Source organism: Odocoileus virginianus, chromosome 14 (genome assembly GCF_023699985.2).
Source record: "Odocoileus virginianus isolate 20LAN1187 ecotype Illinois chromosome 14, Ovbor_1.2, whole genome shotgun sequence".
NCBI classification, from domain to species: domain Eukaryota; kingdom Metazoa; phylum Chordata; class Mammalia; order Artiodactyla; family Cervidae; genus Odocoileus; species Odocoileus virginianus.
The window spans coordinates 12,744,289-12,764,552 of NC_069687.1; the positions used below are offsets into that span (position 1 = coordinate 12,744,289).

A 20,264-nucleotide genomic window follows, 5' to 3' on the forward strand; every position below is an offset into this window, starting at 1 on the left:
TCCCATCCCTGTTATCATTCCAGCCTGTCTGCTTGGTCCTCCCTCAGGAAGTCCACACCGATAAGGGGCCTCGCTGAGTGAGCGAGAGGATGGTGTGGCGTGACCGGAACAAGTCACGGTGGAACCAAGTATGAACACAGATGGGTGTGGAGGCCCACAGAGACTGGCAGTGTGTGCCCGTGGAGGGGGTACCTGGACCTCCTCCCCTGGAAGTGGGGTCTCCATCACCAGATCCCACCGTGCAACTGTAGTAAGGACACATCTCAATATGTGTCAATACACATGCCTGAGACACGCAGATCCGCTGGTACTTAACTCTGTCTACGAAACAAGAAAATCTTACAGGAGTTTGGCTATGAAACTCTCTGACCGTTTCCTGTCCATCTTCCCACTGAATTACAATTAACTCATATCCTATTGTATGAATTAAACCATGCTTGCTGTTAGAGCTTAGTATAAATGATTTGAGTTTAAAATGGGGTGGGCTTGCTGTTGGAAGCACAATAACCATCTGACAAGTCAGTCTCAGCTTCCCCTGATCCGTGGTCTCTGAATTGCTGAGGACCTCTTCTGACCACCACCACCCCCACCCCCCTCCTCGGCACTGCGAGTCAAACAGGTCCCGGGACACCCTAGCTGGCATGTGAATCTGTAGACCTGGAGCCAGCCTTGGCCCCCAGCCTGCAGGCCACCTGCTGTGCCAAACATCGCTTGACCTCAGCATGCATTTATCTCATCAGGAAATCGGTGTGGTGAACCCAGAGAAGCCCCATGCCCTGTAGCTGGCGGTATCTGCTTCCATTCACATCAGGGAAGAGACTCTCCACAGCCCTTGGCGTCGTCCCTTGCTCCTGGAACACGCTTGCTTTCAGGACATGACTGGGCAACAGGAAGCGCAGGACCAAGACCCTCCCTTGGTGTGAGCTCGGTGGAGGGGGGGCCAGGCCATGCTTCCTGCACTGCTCAGCTGCTCTGGCCTTGCTGTCACGGCCCATCTCACAGTCTGGCCGCTCCTCACCGCCGGCCGTCGGGTCTGGGCTTCTTGTGTGTGGTGTCTGCCTCCTTCCAGACCCCAGTCTCTGTGGTGTTGACTGCAGTCAGATCATCTGACCCTGACCCTGACCTTGGATGTGGCTTGCTCTGGCTCTTCTTAAACTTGGGCAGCACCTGGGTCCCCTAAGAGGTGGTGTCCTTAGGGACATGGGTCCTGGGGTTCGGTTAAGTTTCAGAATGTTTCTGAATGGGTAGGACATGTGACGTTGTTTGTTTAGAGGATGATAGGCTGTATCAAAACTCATATTATGAGAAAGTTTGGGGAAGGACACATTTTTGTTATTTGTTGTCCCTTTAGTCATGGTACTGATTTCAAGGATTATGGACATTTGCTAGAGAAAATGGGCTTTTTAAAAAAAAATATTTCAGTCACAAATGAAATTACATCAAAGCTAATTGCCTGCTTTGTTAAGTATTTCCCATCATTGTTTCTTGTTTTTAATTTTGTTTCTTTCTTAAACCTCCTTTACTCTAAGAGAAGTCCAGTCTCTGAGTGTGTAGTGTAAAAGAATAGCCTTGTATGTATGTGTGTTATGTGTCTTATGACCCCCGAAAGCATTTAAAGTTATACTCTTTTTTTTTTTTTTTTTTTTTTAATTGGAGTAAAGGATTTCAACTCCCATTATTATTTCCTCATAGTTTCTTTTCACACCTCAATTTTGGGGCTTTTTCCACGATCTCCACATCTCCCAGAAGTATACAACCCTGGAGAATGACTCTAGCAATGACAGTTTGGTCCATGCATGGAAGGAGTGAGGGAACGGCTTTTATTTGGGTCCTCTGTGGAGTTAGGTCTTTGGGGTCTCTGGAGTACTTGAGTGCTGTGCCTGCTTTTTAGGTCCCTACCCAGTGTCACGTGATGCTCACGTGCCCTCCCGGGCTTCCCTCCACCCTGTCTCCCAGCTCGTATCTGTGCAGCCAGTACTTTCTGCTCATTGCGCTTCTTTGTGCCCAGTTGTGATTTCAGCGTGTTGCCACTTGAGGGCCTTTTAGGTTCTGGTGACAAACCAGAGGACCTAACAGAAGGTTTGCAGGAGAACCACCCACATGTTGCTGAAACGCAGGACAGCGTGGGTGCAGCGCTGGGCTCCTTTTGGGTGTGGGGGGGTCGTTTGTCGTCATGATAAGTGAGAACGCAGCCCCCCACCCCCCACGATTGAGTAAGTGTAGACGGCCTCACTGTGGTAACTAGCTGAAGAGGAGTTCAGTCCCTGTTGTGGTTTTGTCTCTTTGGAGAGGTGAAACAACCTTAGTTTCTCATGATTGCTGTAGATAGAGAAGGTGAAACCAAGTTACCATTCAAGAAGGGTCTTCTGTGTCTTTGATTCAGGAGAACAGAACATACGGCCTCATTTAAAACTATATTTATGATTGTTGAGCTGTTGTTCCAGGGAAGAATTCATCATTCTCTAATGATCTTTTGACTTGGAAGTGAACTGTTTTTCCTTTCTGCATTTTATAGCACCCAAGTGACATGCCCATGCCCAACCCAATAACATGAATTTCTCCTGACACACCCTCAACTCCTGGGAGAGTCTGGGTTCCCATGCTGACATCGATTGAGTTTTGTCCCAGCTTGCCTTTCAGACTCCAGATTCTACTGATGATGAGGGGAAAACAAAATAACAGACACTCCAGGAAACAAGGCCAAGTAATGGTGTCTGTTCTTTAATGAGCCAGGCCATCCTGGCTCCCTTAACCCTTGATTCTTAGATTCTCAGTTGTAATTTTTTATCTTACTTACACTGATTAGGTGCTTAAACTGGAGCCCATCTTGTTTCTTTTTAATCTTAAAACTTTGATGATAGTGTAAAAATTGGAAATTAGGTTTTGTTTTCCTAGTCAGGAAAGGAGCAGGTTTTTGCTGTTTTCCGGACCATCTCATTAGACCCAAAGTGCCTTCCCGAGTCAGGCATCAGGGAGTGGCAGGGTGGGGACCAGTGAGCCCAGCTGGCGCCCGCGTGGCTTTTGCCAAGACCTGAGTGGACACTGCCTTCACACACCCTTACACAGAGCTGTGGAGTGTTCCTGGCTGTGGCGGGAGCCCAGCAAGGTAGGTTGTGCCTGTGGCTCTCAACCAGAACCGCCATGTCACTCTAGCAGCCCTCCTCAGGGTGGCTATTTCTGACCTCCGGACTTCTAGATAGAGGTCCTCCGACCTAAACCCAGACAGATGTGCAAAAATTAATTCTGGAAACAAAGGTCACAAAGGTTGGTCTTCTAGGTTACATTGTTTCTTACAGCTTGGCTCATGTGATGGACTGTTTGAAATGTTAACATTTTTTCTCTCTGTTTCTTGATAACTCTAGTTACCAGAAAAACTCATAAGCAAATACAGCTGGATCAAGCAGTGGAAGCTGGGACTGAAATTTGAGGGGAAGAGCAAGGACCTGGTGGATAAAATTAAGGAGTCCCTCGCTTTACTGAGGAAGAAGGTTGGGAACATGCAGTTTTCTTCATTAAGTACAGACCTCTGACTCCCGATTTTCCCAGCGCACCGCTGCTTAGTCCTCACCTAGTGGGTCACAGGCTGCCCAGGTGGCTCAGTGGTAAAGAATCCGCCTGCCAATGCAGGAGATACGAGTTCAGCCCCTGGGTCGGGAAGATTCCCCTGGAGAAGGAAATGGTAACCCACTGCAGTGTTCCCTCCTGGAGAATCGCATGGATGGAGGAGCCTGGCAGGCTACAGTCCATGGGGTTGCCATGAATCAGGCATGACTAAGCAACAACAGTGGGTTACCACTTGCTCTTGGCTGGATTTTCCACAAAGTAATTCTAAGCAAACACAAACTCTTCCTCTGAGGTGTTTGGTAAAATGAAGTGGTATCAACATCATACATTCTAGAGGAGATGACATGTTAAATGTTTAATTTTGTATAAAGCAAACCTTACAGATGTAGTCTTCTAAGTCATACTGATAAGTTTCAGGGATATCATTAGTCCGTGTATCTCTTATAGTATTATCACTGATGTGAATTCTCATTTATTAAATTCTTCCCAATTATGTTCATGTTTTAATATTCTGTCCATATTTATTAGGTATGTTTTCTTTTATGACGATTGTCCAGTGCAGTAGATTTAGTAACTTGTCTTTTGAAAACTGTCCTCAGGGTTTCTCTGAAGCAGAATTGTGGGAAGTGACTTGGTCAGTGATTTGGTCATTAAACCCTCCCTCTCCGTGGCTCTCCCCTGTCTTACGTGGGTGGGGTATCCTGCTTGCACGCTGGCCCGCTCGGACCTCTCGGTTGCCGGCCTCTGAACAGCCTGTAAGCCCTCCTCACCAGGAACCCTGGACTGAGGGCCTGTTAGTTGTTCCAGGCTTCGTAGATGGAGTAGGGAGGGCTGTAAAGAGGTGTCAGGCATCATCTTTCAAGACTCCTAGCACACACTCCAGTCATCAGCACACAGACTCCTAACTGTGGTCTGCTGCCCCCATGAGACTTGCAGCCTCACGAGAGACTTCATACACTTCATATGTGCCAGGCTGTACCTGAAGTGTTCTATGTTACATAATTGTCACCACCATCAGGGCGCTGTCACTGTGGCCATCACATTTTACAGACGAGGAGAGCAGCCTCTTCATTCCTTTGCAGCCAGTGCTGGGCACTGAGCCTGCCACACAGTAGGCATTTGGGAAAGATTTGGTTGAATGAGTGGAGAGCCCTGACTTGCTGGAGCCTAGTTTTTATTTATAAAAACGAGAAATGTGTGCTGGAAAATAATACTGTCGAAGAAGGACTAGTGATAAAGACTTGGGAGCAAGAGAAGGACAGGGGGGGTCTGTTCTTGTTGCCTGTTGAAGCTGAACACAGAATTAGAGGGGCTGGAGGCCCGCCGCCCCAAGCAGGCCCTGGGTTAGCAGCAGGTGGAGCACAGGGCTCTGGCCTTGGGGAGTGAACAGGAAAGCTTGAGCATAGCCACTGGTAACTGTCCATTTTAACTCTTTTTAAGTTCTTGAGAAATTGCTTTATACACCTAATAAAGACACACCTAGTCTGTGGTAATTAGATCTTGATTTGGGGGAATGTTAAAGTGATTCCAATTTATAATTATTCCATTAAAATTATTCATTAATTGAGCCAGCCCTGCTAACACCTCGTAGGTGCCAGGCTGTACACTAAAGTGTTCTATATTATGTAATTCTCAGACCAGCAGGGCATTGTGGCTGTGGTTGTGCCCACTTTATAGGTGATGAGACTGTGGCCCTGCAGAGGCCAGCAGCTGCTCAGTGGTGAGGCCCTTGTTCCATCCTGACTCTGATTCCAGAGCCGTGCTCTCACCTGCCAGCTTTGTCTACTCCTGGAAAATATGAGATGTTGTAGCTTTCAGAGTCTTGTGGCACAGTTATTACCATTAAAATTTACTCTTGAATCAAAAAATTTAATGGTTTTGCAGAGGAGCAGTAGTTACTGATTATACACAAGGATTAGTTTGGGGTTGGCATCTCTTATTCGCAGGGAGGTTCTCATAACCATATATTTATAGGGTTTTCTTCTTCGCTTAAAGTTAGCTGAATACCTGATTGTTATTGTTCGGTCCCTACGTCATGTCCTACTCTTTGTAACCCCATGGACTGCAGCAACCAGGCTTCCCTGTCCTTCACTGCCTCCCAGAGTTTGCTCCCAGGTTCATGTCCATTGAGTCGGTGATACTATCTAACCTATCTAACCTGCTGCTCCCTTCTCCTTGAATACCTGATTCTCTCCTTTATTTTTAATCAGAAGTCAATATGAATTTCCTGAGTAGACTTATTCATCTGAAACTCAAGTAAATTTTTAAGAGGTTAGAAGGGTAAGTTTAGTAAACAGGTATTCAGGAGATGCCACAGTTTTCCTTGCCTGTCTTCACGTTATAAGGTTGGCTTGGTGTTTCGGGGTGGTATCGGCTGCCATAAGCCCCTCAAAAGGGAGGGGTGATTTCAGCTATGTTCCAGGGCATCATCACACCAGGTCTCTCAAAAGCATGTTTGCTCTCCTGCAAATATTTGTGCATTGACTGGTTCCATTTCTTTGCCTGGGAAGATACAAGAGTTGAAATTTCCATTCCATGATCCCAGAGCTTCTCCTTAGTGCAGTATACTTTTGTTTCAGATTACCGGGGGAAGAGCTGAATAAGGAAAGTGTGTGCTCTAAAGAGTACAGTTGTTTGAGCTGGAAGCTTGAACACTGAGCTTGACCACATGACCTGTGGTCGCCTACCTATTCTGAAAATAATTTTGTGCTCATAGTGTGGGGTTTTACCAGGGACTTTCAGAACAACAATTTAATTATTACATAACTTGCTTATTATAGTGGGCAAGCCTGGCTGAACTGAGAACTGCAGAAGCAAGGCAGATGGCTTGTGATGAACTGTTCACAAATGAAGAAGAGGAGTACAGCCTCTATGAAGCTGTAAAATTCCTAATGCTGAACAGAGCCATTGAACTCTATGACGATAAAGAGAAGGGAAAGGAAGTGCCGTTTTTCTCTGTGCTTCTCTTTGCTCGGGATACATCCAGTGACCCTGGTCAGCTGCTGCGGAACCATCTGAACCAGGTGGGGCACACTGGCGGCCTGGAACAGGTGAGTCGCGCCTTGGGGAGTACATTCGCCCAGAGCAGCAGCGTCAGCCATCAACCTCTGCCTCAGTTTCTGTGGGTCAGGAGCTCAGGAGCCGTGCAGTTGTGTGGTTCTGGCTCAGGGTTGCCGGAGGTTGCAGTTGAGTCTTGCTCGGGACTTCAGTCTCTGGAGGGCTCGACTGTGGCAGAGGGTCCACCTCCAGCATGGTGCACACTCACCTGGCTGTTGGCGGGAGGGCTCAGTCCCTCACTGGTGGTTAGTTCCTCGCTGTGTGGGGCTTTCCATAGGGCTGCTCAAATGTCCTCCTGACATGGCAGCTGGCTTCTCTCAAAAGGTGGTCCAAGAAGACCCCCAGGATGCTCCAGTGCCTTCTGTGATCAAACCTTGGAAGTCACTCACTGGCACTTACACTAGGCTCGTCTGTTAGAAGCAGATAAGGTCATTCTTCCCACGCTCAAGTCAGGCATGCTGAAGAATTGTGAGCCTGTTTTTTTTTTTTTTTTAATTTATTTTTAATTGGAGGATAATTGCTTTGGAATATTGTGTTGGCTTTCTGCCATGCATCAACATGAATCAGCCAAGGGTATGCATATGTCCCTTCCCCTTTGAACCTCCCTCCCACCTCCCAGCCCTCGAGGGTGAACCTGTTTTATAACCACCATGGTTGTCTCAGCCTGGACTTTCTCCTGTCGTGTGGTGGGTGGGACCAGAACCCTTGGCTCCAGAAAGAAACCACGCCCTGGGAAGGAGTCCTCTGAAGGACCTTGTTTAATCTTGGCTGCTGTCGTATTAGGTAGCATCCTTTAAAAATAGAAGTGGAGTCACTTTAGCCAGGAGAGCCAGCCTGCTCTTGGATCTTCAGCAGGTAGGCTAAGTTTGGGGTTTCACCCAGAGACCCAGTGTGGTGCTGTCCTGTGGGTCACCTGTTGCTCACCACGCTCTGCTTGCTATTTTCTTTGATGGGTTCATTACGTCGCCCTGAACAGCCTAAGTCCTTTAGTGGAATAGCCAACCACGTGAGAAGCATGGTTCATGACATTTTACAGGAGACAGGGATCAAGACCATCCCCAAGAAAAAGAAATGCAAAAAAACAAAATGGCTGTCTGAGGAGGCCTTATACATAGCTATGAAAAGAAGAGAAGTGAAAAGCAAAGGAGAAAAGGAAAGATATACCCATTTAAATGCAGAGTTCCAAAGAATAGCAAGGAGAGATAAAAAAGCCTTCCTCAGCGATCAATGCAAAGAAATAGAAGAAAACAATAGAATGGGAAAGACTAGAGATCTCTTCAAAAAAATTAGAGATACCAAGGGAACATTTCATGCAAAGATGGGCTCAATAAAGGACAGAAATGCTTCTGTTAGCAGAAGCAAAAGATATAAGAAGAGGTGGCAAGAGTACACAGAAGAACTGTACAAAAAAGATCTTCACAACCCAGATAATCACAATGGTGTGATCACTCACCTAGAGCCAGACATCCTGGAATGTGAAGTCAAGTGGGCTTTAGGAAGCATCACTACGAGCAAAGCTAGTGGAGGTGATGGAATTCCAGTTGAGCTATTTCAAATCCTAAAAGATGATGCTGTGAAAGTGCTGCACTCAACATGTCAGCAAATTTGGAAAACTCAGCAGTGGCCACAGGACTGGAAATGGTCAGTTTTCTTTCTAATCCCAAAGAAAGGCAATGCCGAAGAATGTTCAGACTGCTGCACAATTGTACTCATGTCACACGCTAGTAAAGTAATGCTCAAAATTCTCCAAGCCAGGCTTCAGCAGTATGTGAACCATGAACTTCCAGATGTTCAAGCTGGTTTTAGAAAAGGCAGAGGAACCAGAGATCAAATTGCCAACATCTGCTGGCTCATGGAAAAAGCAAGGGAGTTCCAGAAAAACATCTATTTCTGCTTTATTGACTATGCCAAAGCCTTTGACTGTGTGGATCAAAATAAACTGTGGAACATTCTGAAAGAGATGGGAATACCAGACCACCTGACCTGCCTCTTGAGAAACCTGTATGCAGGTGAGGAAGCAACAGTTAGAACTGGACATGGACCAACAAACTGGTTTCAAATAGGAAAAGGAGTACGTCAAGGCTGTATATTGTCACCTTGCTTATTTAACTTATATGCAGAGTACATCATGAGAAACGCTGGGCTGGATGAAGCACAAACTGGAATCAAGATTGTCGGGAGAAATATCAATAACCTCAGATATGCAGATGACACCACCCTTATGGCAGAAAGTGAAGAGGAGCTAAAGAGCCTCTTGATGAAAGTGAAAGAGGAGAGTGAAAAAGTTGACTTAAAGCTCAACATTCAGAAAGCTAAGATCATGGCATCCAGTCCCATCACTTCATGGCAAATAGATGGGGAAACAGTGGAAATAGTGGCTGACTTTATTTTTTTGGGCTCCAAAATCACTGCAGATGGTGACTGCAGCCATGAAATTAAAAGACGCCTACTCCTTGGAAGGAAAATTATGACCAATCTAGATAGCATATTTAAAAGCAGAGACATTACTTTGTCAACAAAAGTCCATCTAGTCAAGTCTGTGGTTTTTCCAGTGGTCATGTATGGATGTGAGAGTTGGACTTTTAAAGAAAGCTGAGCACCGAAGAATTGGTGCTTTTGAACTGCGGTGTTGGAGAAGACTCTAGAGAGTCCCTTGAACTGCAAGGAGATCCAAGCAGTCCATCCTAAAGGAGATCAGTCCTGGGTGTTCATTGGAAGGACTGATGTTGAAGCTGAAACTCCAATACTTTGGCCACCTGATGCAAAGAGCTGACTCATTTGAAAAGACCCTGATGCTGCAAAAGATTGAGGGCAGGAGGAGAAGGGGAAGACAGAGGATGAGATGGTTGGATGGCATCACTGACATGATGGACATGAATTTGGGTAAACTCCAGGAGTTGGTGATGGAAAGGGAGGCCTGGCATGCTGCAGTCATTGGGTCACAGAGAGTTGGACACAACTGAGTGACTGAATTGAACTAATCTGAGAAGCATCGAGGCTTTCCATTCAGAGTGCCACTTTCCTGCCTGCACGGCTGACTTGGAGCTTGCCTTTTACTGGTTACACAGGAAAGAGCTAAGATGGCGGTCACTGCTGAGTCAGCCAGGATCGAAGATAAACTCTTAAAAAAAGTTGTTTGTGCTCGAAATCTGAGTTACTTAGGTCTTTTGAACTGCTGCAGAGAGCTTGCACTAACAAGCCTGGTAGAGCATAGTTTGCGTATTAGACTTCTGTTAGTCCTTTCTGAGTCCCCACAAGTCTGCTGTAACATGTTTAAATAGCAGTTTACCCCTTTGAAGTGTGTAACTCAGTGGATTTTAGTATGTTTGTAGAGTTTTGCAGCCATCGTGGAGTCTAACTTTAGACCATGTTATCACTCCTAAAGGAAACCTCATACCCTCATTCCCCTTTCTCCAGCCCTAGGCAACCACTAACTACTTTCTGTTTTTACAGACTTATCCATCCTGAGCATTTCATGTAAATGGAATTTTATAATATGTGGTCTTTTATGACTGGCTTCTTTGAGCCTAATGTCTTCCAGATTCATCAGTATTGCAGCATGTATCAATACTTCATTCCTTTTTATTGACAAATAGTATTCCATTGTATGGATGTATCACATTTCATACATCCACTTCAGTTGTTTCCACTTTTTGGTGATTGTGAATAATCCTGCCGTGAACATCATGTGCAAGTTTTTGCAGGACATATGTTTTTAATTCTCTTGGGTATATGTTAATCTGGGAGTGGAACTGCTGGGCCACATGGCAATTCTTTGTTTAAAACTTTGAGGAACTGCCAAACTTTTTAAAAGCAGCTGCATTCTTTTATATCCCCACCAGCAATGTTTCAGAGTTCCATTTCTTCACATCCTTACCACATTTTTTTTTTCCATTTATTTTTATTAGTTGGAGGCTAATTACTTTACAGCATTGCAGGGGTTTTTGTCATACATTGAAATGAATTAGCCATGGATTTACATGTATTCCCCATCCCGATCCCCCCTCCCACCTCCCTCTCCACCCGATCCCTCTGGGTCTTCCCAGTGCACCAGGCCCGAACACTTGTCTCATGCATCCAACCTGGGCTGGTGATCTGTTTCACTATAGATAATATACATGTTTCGATGCTGTTCTCTCGAAACATCCCACCCTCACCTTCTCCCACGGAGTCCAAAAGTCTGTTCTGTACATCTGTGTCTCTTTTTCTGTTTTGCATATAGGGTTACTGCATATAGGGTTACTGTTACCATCCTTCTAAATTCCATATATATGTGTTAGTATGCTGTAATGTTCTTTTATCTTTCTGGCTTACTTCACTCTGTATAATGGGCTCCAGTTTCATCCATCTCATTAGAACTGATTCAAATGAATTCTTTTTAATGGCTGAGTAATATTCCATGGTGTATATGTACCACAGATTCCTCATCCATTCGTCTGCTGATGGGCATCTAGGTTGCTTCCATGTCCTGGCTATTATAAACAGTGCTGTGATGAACTTACCACTTTTTTTAAAATTGAGGTGAAGTTCATATAACACCAAAGTAACCATTTTAAAGTGTACAGTTCACTCACTTTCGTAGATTTACAGCATTGTGTGACCTTTACCTGTGCCAAGTTCCGAAACAGCTTCCTTCCCCTGAAAGAAAGAAAACCTGGTGCCTAGGAGTCAGTCTCTCCCTGTGATCATCTGTCTGTTTGATTGTAGCTGTTGCAGTGGGTGGGAAGTGGTGTCTCACTGTGGGTTTGATTTGCGTTCCCCTGATGACTTTGCATGTACCTAGTGGTATTATATTATATGTATTATATGTATTATAATACATAAGTATTATATGTACTTAGTGGCATTTCATCTTTGGAGAAGAATCTGTTCTATTCAACTCCTTTGGCCAGTTTTTAGACTGATTATTGGCTTTTTTATTGTCAAGTTGAGAGGTTCTTAATGTATTCAAACCACAAGTCCCTTATGAGACATATGACCCCTTCTTGATGACGTGTTTGATTTTAATGACCCATACAGAACGGCAGGACCCACACAAGCAGCAGGACTGGGGCTGGGCCACAGGAGGAAGAAGGGCTCGGGCCAAGGCGCTGTGCCCCGCGGGGACCCCAGAGCAGGAGCGGGGGGCCAGCTGCATCTTTCAGCCTTTGTTCTCCCCGCAGGTCGAGATGTTCCTCCTGGCCTACGCCGTGCGCCACACCATCCGGGTTTACCGGCTCTCCAAGTACGGCACCGAGGAGTTCATCACGGTCTACCCCACCGACCCCCCCGGGGACTGGCCGGTGGTGACCCTGATCGCCGAGGACGACCGGCACTACAACGTCCCCGTCCGGGTGTGCGAGGAGACCAGCCTGTGAGCCGCGCGCGGCCGAGGGGCGCAGGCAGCCCCTCGCCAGGGCCTCGGGCCTGCAGGTCCCTGAGCCCGACCTTTGAGGACGCCTGGGCCCAGTTAGCCTCGCCAGACTGGAATGTTCTGGGGACTAGCTTTGGCAAATCAGAAGTAACTGCGATTTTTTCCCCCTCATCTATGATGCAGTATGTTTCCGTGGGGATCTTCAGTGCACACCTGTTACAAGGTGCAAACTACACCTCCTCCATAAAACACACAGTTTTAGAGGAGTCGCGTGCTGGACAGAAAAGTGTCCAAAGCGCTCTCTCATAGTAAACTGACTTTCAATTCTTTTTTTTAAGGTGGTAATTTTTGTTCTGGTGGTCACAGCGTCTGCAGTGCCCTTTCTCTACAACTATGCAATCAGTTCACACGGTAGAAGTCGGGGGCAGAGCCTGCCAACAGCCCAGCATCCCTGCTAGTCTCACCCAGCAGTGGTTTGAATTCACATGTTAATTAAAGCTGTTATAAGCCGAGTGTCTAATAGAGGAATCAGAACTGGGTCCAAAAGTGAGCTGCTTAAAGGCTAGAGAAGGGGCTGCAGGAGGAAGGCAGCAGCCCCAGGACATTGTTGCTCTGCCAGGATGTGCCAGGTGCCTGTGGTCGCGGACACCCCGGCTCGGGAGCCTGGTGCGGGGGTGGGTGATCGGCAGGAGAGCCCCTGGGATCAGGGGCTGTTCCTTCATCTGCAGTTCCACAGATTCACTATCATCTAGTCAGAGTCAAGCTTAGACCCATGTGCATTTTTATAGGAAACCAAGGCCAATTGATGAGTTTCTGGAGAGTGCTTCCATTGCCAGGTTCCTGTTTCACATCTGTTGGAGGGGACCAGTAGCAGCAGAGGGTCTCTGGTTTTCATGAGTAAGTTTTCAGTAGAAGCATGTGCTTGACATGCTCAGAGGCATGGCTGAGCTGCACCCGGCCTTGGTTGGGTTTGGGATGCCCGGGGGAGGCAGCATCTGGCCACGAGTGCTGGCCTGCCTGGTCAGTCTCAGGCTAGGGTGGTGCCTGGCCGGCGAGGGTGGGCTCGGGTAGCCCAGCTGAGCCTCGTCTGCATCAGGGCTCGAATCCTCGTGGTGCGTGGACACCTCACTCTTTCAGACTATCAGCGGCACCTGGATTGGCTCAGTATTTGTGGAGATGGTGTTACCCTGAAGTACCAAGCTTTATTCTATAATTATAAATTACAATCTTTATGTGGTTTAATATAATATAGTTGATAAGCTATCTAATCTGTTCTCCCTCCCCCCCGCCCCCCAGGGACAGAACTTTTGTGAAAAATGTAAGTTTTGCTTTCACTTAAAAATCAAAATTTTCTGTTGAGAAAAAACTCAGAGGACACATAAGACTATGCAGACTGTTAGACGTGTATTCCTCCCATTACCTCATCAATAATATTCACATTTTGGTAGATACTTAACTCATTAGGGTGTTTGAATTGAATTTTACTCTAGATGTGTGTGAATATATTGGAGAGGCTTTGTCTTTCACTGTGAAATGCAATGGTGCCTCAAATAATAAGGAACCTAGAAGCCAAATGAAAATAATGACTTCCTGTTGGCTTGGATGCTTCACTTTATGTTACTTGATTTTCATGCAGCTAACAAGAGGAAATGCCTACCAGTTCATTCTTGAGCATGTTTAAAAGCACAACTTCAGACACGTCAGTTGTACAAGGCAGTTGGTGTCTGTGTCCGTCAAACCGCTGGCAGATCGCCTGTGATGAGTTTTAACAATACTCATGATCTCTGCATTTTTGAGAATGTTCTAGTCTTAGTGAACTTGATCTGGGCTTCTGGGTCTTAACTACCCCATTGATTAAAAAAAAACCTCAAAAACGTGCATTTAAGTTGCTTTCTGTCCCAAGGCCATATTAGACTCTACCCTCAGACTGTCTTGCAGGTTTAGAGGGATCATAGCATCAGAGAAGTAAAGCTTTCAAAGAAACAGTACTTCAGGAAATGTAGATGATCGGCGAACTTTAAAAATACATTTTTTTGTTGCAGCATCCAACTATAGTTGCCCAGAGTTTTAATTCCGTTTTTCATTCTTGCTCTTGGTTGGGTGACATCAGTAGAATTGAAATTGAGTTGAGACCAAAATGGATTCAGGAGGATAATTTACTTAGAGGGGAATCTCTAAAATGGTAAGAGTATTTCTGAAGAAGGAAGATGATAGGAACTACACTTTGCTTACTTTCTATCCCAGGATTTATTGCAAGAGTTCCGTGGTTTTGGAGCCCTCTGGTCTTAGCAGCAAGAAGATACCTGCCTCGAACAGGTGTGGCTTATACCTTTGAGCTCATTTAAGGTGCATTAAACCTAAAAAGACTTTCCCTGTAGCAAGTTCCATGGAATTAGCACTGCTCCTTCTGTCTTCCCCCTCCTCACCTGCGTTTACAGCTTCCATTGATTTCACTCAATTAGAATTGTGATGGTGGCAGTTGAGAATAAGATGTCAGTCTTGAAATGTCAGTTCCTCTTCCTTGGAGTTCAGCATATCTGAAAACACCTTAAAGGCACAGAACAGGATTGACCCTGCTCTCTACATAGAGCCATTTACACTTTTATTATACTGTTGTACATTCGATTAATATCTGAAGTTTTCTTTGATTGTGGAAATAGACATCCCCTTGGTATTCTGTCATTCTTTTTCCCTCCAGTTCTAGGGCTTGTCAAGTAAAATCTCAGACCCCTTGAATCTCACCCCACTGTCAGAAAAAACACCCTTGTTGGTGTTTGTGTGCTTGTTTTTCCCTTGTTTATTTTTCACAGGTCTGTGTTAGCCTTCTGCCCTCTTCCCCTCAGGGTGCTCTTTTACCTAGGAGCCTGTTGTCCCCTTTCTGAGGCGCTTCCAGGTGGTGACTGCTAGGTGCCGTCTCAGCTTTGAGCATCCGGCTTCCTGACGTTGCAGCATAGACGTCAGACATACCTCCTCCTGACTCTGTCTCCTTTGGGGTGGTAAAGTTTGATCTCATTCCTGTCTGTCTTTCTAAAGCAAAACTTTGCAGGTACTCCCCCTTTGAAAGCTAGACAGTTATTTAAAAAAATGCAAACCTCCAGGGAATTTTAGTTGTACGCGTACACAAAAATACATGGATCCCTTTTTTTAAATGATCTGTATATCATTTAAATATAATATTTAAATTTTATATTTAGATATTAAATATTATATTTAGATATAAGAGTCCCCACATAGTTGAGCAAAGTCAGGGCACAGTATCAAAATAATTTTGCCAACTTACCAGAAATATTTCAGTTTTACTTAGATAACAAATCACTGGCCACAGGCATTAGTTTTTGTGAAAATCCCCCCAGTCAGTAATGTGTTAAAATGGCCCAAGAACAGTAAGGAGTGAGCTGAAGAGGGACGAACAGATTTTAGATGAAAAAATGCCTTTGAAAAACAAAACGGATGCCTAACAGACCTCCTCAGCTTAAGTTAATAAAAGGATAAAAATCCACTTCTGTGCGTGGATTCTGCAGATTCCTTTTTCTAAAGTTGAAGCCCCTGTGTAACAGAAGTAGACTGCGTAATGCTGAGCTCTTAGAAAACCTTCTTGGGGGTCTCTTCTGAGGGGCTGGAGAGACCAGGAAGCCAGTGCTGAATCGTGCTGTGAAGTGGGACAACGGACAGCTGATGATCAGTACTTGTAACTGATCCAGGGAGTAACTTGGAGCCGCGAAAAGCAAATAACTCAGCTGGCGTGGCTGCCCCCAGCCCTGGTGGCCATGAGGGGAGGGTAGGCTCGGCCGTGACTGGAACGGGCGGGCGTGTGTGTATGAAGATGCCTGCTCTGTGGTCTGCAGTCAAATCACAATGTTGTTCCGTGTGCGAGGTCCCACAGCCTGAGACCCTGCGAGTTTGGGAGGGTGGAGGTGAGCTGTCCCTTTTGCCTTTTTTTTTCCCCCATGCTAAATTGCAGTTTATTACTGGAAATAGTGGAGGATGTTAGTAGGTATCATTAAATCTCCAGAGTGCTCATAAAGTCTGGAGATAACAATTGTATTGAAATGTGTTATCAACAAACCACTTACTACGTTTCTCTCTGTTTCCAGGGGTCTTCCCTTGTGGCTCAGGGGTAAAGAGTCTGCCTGCAATGCAGGAGATGCAGGTTCAATCCCTGGGTCAGGAAGATCCCCTGGAGAAGGAAATGGCCACCCGCTCCAGAATTCTTGTCTGGAGAATTCCATGGACAGAGGAGCCTGGTGGGCTACAGTCCATGGGGTCGCAGTAGCATCAGCACACGACTTAGCGACTCAGCAAGGCCAGGCTGAGACCTCACGGCTCTCTGTGTTTCCGTGCCTTGCGTGCTCATTGGGAGCCAGAGCTGCTTAATAGAGCACTGAGGAGAGCTTTATCTTACTCTGTTGGTTTCTCGGGTGTAGGTGTGGGGTGGGTGAAACTGCCAAAACGCAGGAGATCCAAGGAAAGGATCCGAGACTCTAGATTAAACCAATCTTGGCAGCCTTTTCCCCAGTAACCAGGGGTGGTTGAGTTCAGTTCTGAACTTCAAAATAATTTTCTTTTGTACTCAAGACCTTTTCTATAATGAAAAAATGCCTTGACTTGTCGTCTCACAAATGGTGCTAAACTACGGTACTCCTTCCAGGAGCCAGGGCAGTCTGTGGTAATGCTGGTTACTTCTGAGTATTTCAGTGTGGGAAGAAAGCCAAAATGAATGTATGTAGTGAGCTCCCTTCTCGCTTCCATTGTCTGTAAACATGTTTTGGTCTCGCCGCCGGGTTTTCGCGGCCTCTGACTCTGTGTTGTGAATTAGCAGAGGATACCCACCCCTTGTCTGTCCGTAGTGGCGGTTTTCCTTCCCCATCTGCCAGGCTGCCTAAGGAGGGCAGACAGGAATGCAGTGTGAACCTGGCTGCCTCGTCTGTCTTGGCTTATTTTAGCAGAGTGTCCAGTTTGCACTCTTAAGATGTCAGCGTTTGTCAAAAACCTCATCTGCTCTGAAAACCGTGCCCCTGAGGGTCCCATCAGCCTGGGACCACGGTCCCACCTGCCTCCAAGGCGGAGGTTTCCTCATTGACGCGTTGAGTCCTATCTTTACTGTCAGAGGCCAAGCCAACTCAGGTTTTGCTGTCAATCCCCTGTAGCAAGCCTGGCCACAAAGGACTGTAAAAACAATAACTAAAAATAAAAACTCAAAGAATGAAAACTCGGAAGCCTGGCTGTGTTACTCTGGTTAAATGCCTGACTTTGAGGACCTGGGAGATTGGGGTTCGGTGCTTTAACTTTCCAGCACTACCAGGACAGACCTGTGATGCCCGACAACTTTTTGGTGCTGAACTTTCAGGACATGATCCCTGCCCAGATTAGGTTTGGTTTTGGGCCTGGATTCAGTCGAACAGTTCCATCACACTACTCAGGGAGCTGGGCCGGTTACCCCGCTCCCTCAGCTCAGTCCTCACCTCCACACCACCTGCTCTGGGGTGAGTGGGGTGGAGCCAGGTGCAAGCCCTTCGCGGAGGCTTCAGGTGCATCCCCTGGCCTGCAGGGCAGGGCTGCAGCCACCATCCAGACCCAGCCTTGGCTGAGTGTTTGCCAGGGACGGGCCCGCGGTGTGTGTATCATTCTTAGGTGTTCAAGAACCATCTAGACTGGTGGATGGAAATGCCCCAGCCTGTGCGACAGCAAGAACCTAACGCTGTATGAGTCAGGCGCCCACTGAAAGAGGTCAGTAACGGGAAAGGGGGAAGACTGCCGGCGTTCAGAGGTACTCTGGGGGTTAGAGATGGGCCAGCCCCTGCCTTCCTGTGAGTCAGAGAACTGAGCTTGCAAAACGGTGCTGTGCTTCTGAAGACCCCGCCACTTAGGGGCTGGGCATCCAGAGAGCAGCAGTGCCAGGCTGGTGAGGGGCAGTGAAGGCACTCCCGGGCCGAATAGTAATAGCAGGCTCTTCCTCAGTGCCCCGTTCAGTTGGGTAACGAGCTAAAGTGAAAGAAAGTGAAAGTCACTCAGGCGTGTCCAAGTCTGCGGCCCCATGAACTATACAGTCTGTGGAATTCTCCAGGCCAGAATACTGGAGTGGGTAGCCTTTCCCTTCCCCAGGGCATCTTCCCAACCCAGGGATCAAACCGGGGTCTCCTGCATGGTAGGCGGATTCCTGAACAACTGAACTCTCAGGGAAGCCCAATGAGCTAGATGTCAGACGTAAATACACTCTTTCCTCCTCTCATCTGAGTCATGGGCCTCTTCTCGATTTCTAGGGCAGTGTTTCAGGCCTGGTTCCTCCATGCCCGCCCCCGCCCCCACCCCCACCCCCATGGTGGGAAGTGTGGAGAGAAACAGGGCCCCAGACTGTGGATCCTGGGACGCCCTCCGGAATTACAGCCATCAAGGTACCAGCCGTGTTTGGTGTATATAAAATGAGAGCGTTTATATGTATATACAGCATTCTTGCCTGGAGAGCCCCATGGACAAAGAGGAGCCTGGGGGCTACAGTCTACGGGGCGCAGGGTGGACACGCGGAGCGCACACAGCCGCAGGGTTGGACACGCGGAGCACACCCAGCCGCAGGGTTGGACACGCGGAGCGCACCCAGCCGCAGGGTGGACACGCGGAGCGCACCCAGCCGCAGGGTTGGACACGCGGAGCGCACCCAGCCGCAGGGTGGACACGCGGAGCGCACACAGCATGCACAGCTGTGTTCCCGCCTACCACCCCTCCCTTGCTTGAAACCTGGGTGTTGCTTCTGCAGATTCTCCAAGTCGTCTCCCCTTCCCACTCCTACCGGCGCCTCTGGTCTGGGCTCCGTGGGAGTGGCCTGGTAACGACCTTCTGACTTGCTGAGTCTGGAGGGTTCTCTCCAGACTCCCGGCCCTCAGCCCAGTCCCAGAGGCAAAGCCAATTTGGCTCTGGGGTGGGACAGGCTGGGGTGACCCTCTCCTTAGCTCCTTAGGGCTGAAGGAGGATGTTTCTGCCACCTTCTCACCACCCTGCAGCCCCCAGCCCTGCACTCTTGCAGGATCCTCCCAAGAATGGTGGCGAGGTCTGGTGAGGGTGGTTTTTCATTTCTGCTACAATTTGGATTATTCAGTAAAGCTGAGGACTCTGTCTTCCAAATACCCCTCTACTGCCGTCTTCCCCAAATCCAGATACACTTACGCAGAAGACACTGCTGCTGGGCCGTTCACTTAGGAGGTGGCGCTCCTTGGAGCATCAGAGAGAATGCTGACAAAATAAAAAGCAAACACGCCATGGGCATCGTCTTGCATGTTTGTGGAGTTCACATCCTATTTGTGCTAGATGGTGAGGACCTGTGATACACTCTGAGGTTTAAAAAAAACCCTAGGTGATTAACACCATTGACTATTTCCAGTTTTTTCAATTATGGTAGTGCTATAATGAGCCTTCTCTTTCATCAGTCTTTTTATGCATCTCTAAATTGACCCAGTTCAAGGCTCTTCCAACCTTCCCTCAAAAAAGTTTCAAGAATTTCACCCTCATCAACTGGTCCTGCTTCATTGTCCCTTGGGTGACACTAAGGGTATTTTAACTTTAAACTTTGACCACCTGGCAAGAAAAAAAACTGAAAAGACAAAGACATTCAATGCTTTTGATTCTCATAATGGTGAACATTTTTCCTAGATATTTGTGGGTCAGTGGTATTTCTTCTCTGCCTTGCTTTTTTACATGCTTTGCCCATGACATTAACCTGTTTCCTAGCTGAGTGTGAGCTTGAAACATCTCGCCAGATTGTCGTCTGTGGAGATGATGCTGACTGATTACACTGCAGAGCAGGAATGCCAGTTTGCTCAGGCCCTTGCCAACGCTGAGCTCCGTCAAACTTTGATCTTTGCTGAGTCGATAGCTGGTCTTTCAGTGTACGTTCCTTCCCTTGAGGAAGCCTGTTTCCCTTTTGTAGAAGCTGTTCATGGGTCATTTTCTGGGAGCCTTCTGCTCATGCCCTTTGCCCAGTGGTTATATTCTCTCACTAGGCAGTTGTATGTGAGAATGCTTTGGGCCGTCCCATCTGTATTTCACAGATTCGGGGCTGGGAGCTTCCAGCAGGGAAGGCCAGCACGGGCTCCCAGGGATCTGTGTCGAGTGGCAAGTGACAAGAACTGGCTCAGGTTATCTTAGTTTGTGGAGGGATCAACCTTAGTGACAGAAAGAGAGGATTGGAGGTGAGAAAGGCCGCAGGAAACAGGGCTGTTAACGCAGGTGACCAGGGATCAGAGCGTGTTCGGGGAAGGAAGGTGTGAATGACTTCATTCATTCACCGAAGAATGTCTGC

The 20,264-nt window shown here is 47.1% G+C and overlaps 1 protein-coding gene across 2 annotated transcripts in view; it reads left to right on the top strand.

Annotated features, from left to right (window-relative positions):
• Positions 1-17,183, top strand: part of OTULIN (OTU deubiquitinase with linear linkage specificity) — a 36,997-nt gene extending 19,814 nt beyond the window's left edge. For both annotated transcript variants that reach the window (XM_020878008.2, XM_070476502.1), the window contains exons 5-7: positions 3,363-3,488; positions 6,345-6,614; positions 11,784-17,183. In XM_020878008.2, coding sequence (XP_020733667.2) covers positions 3,363-3,488; positions 6,345-6,614; positions 11,784-11,978 — 591 coding nt within the window. In that variant the 3' untranslated portion in view covers positions 11,979-17,183. The remainder of the gene's footprint in view (positions 1-3,362; positions 3,489-6,344; positions 6,615-11,783) is intronic.
• The last annotated feature ends 3,081 nt before the right edge of the window (positions 17,184-20,264 follow it).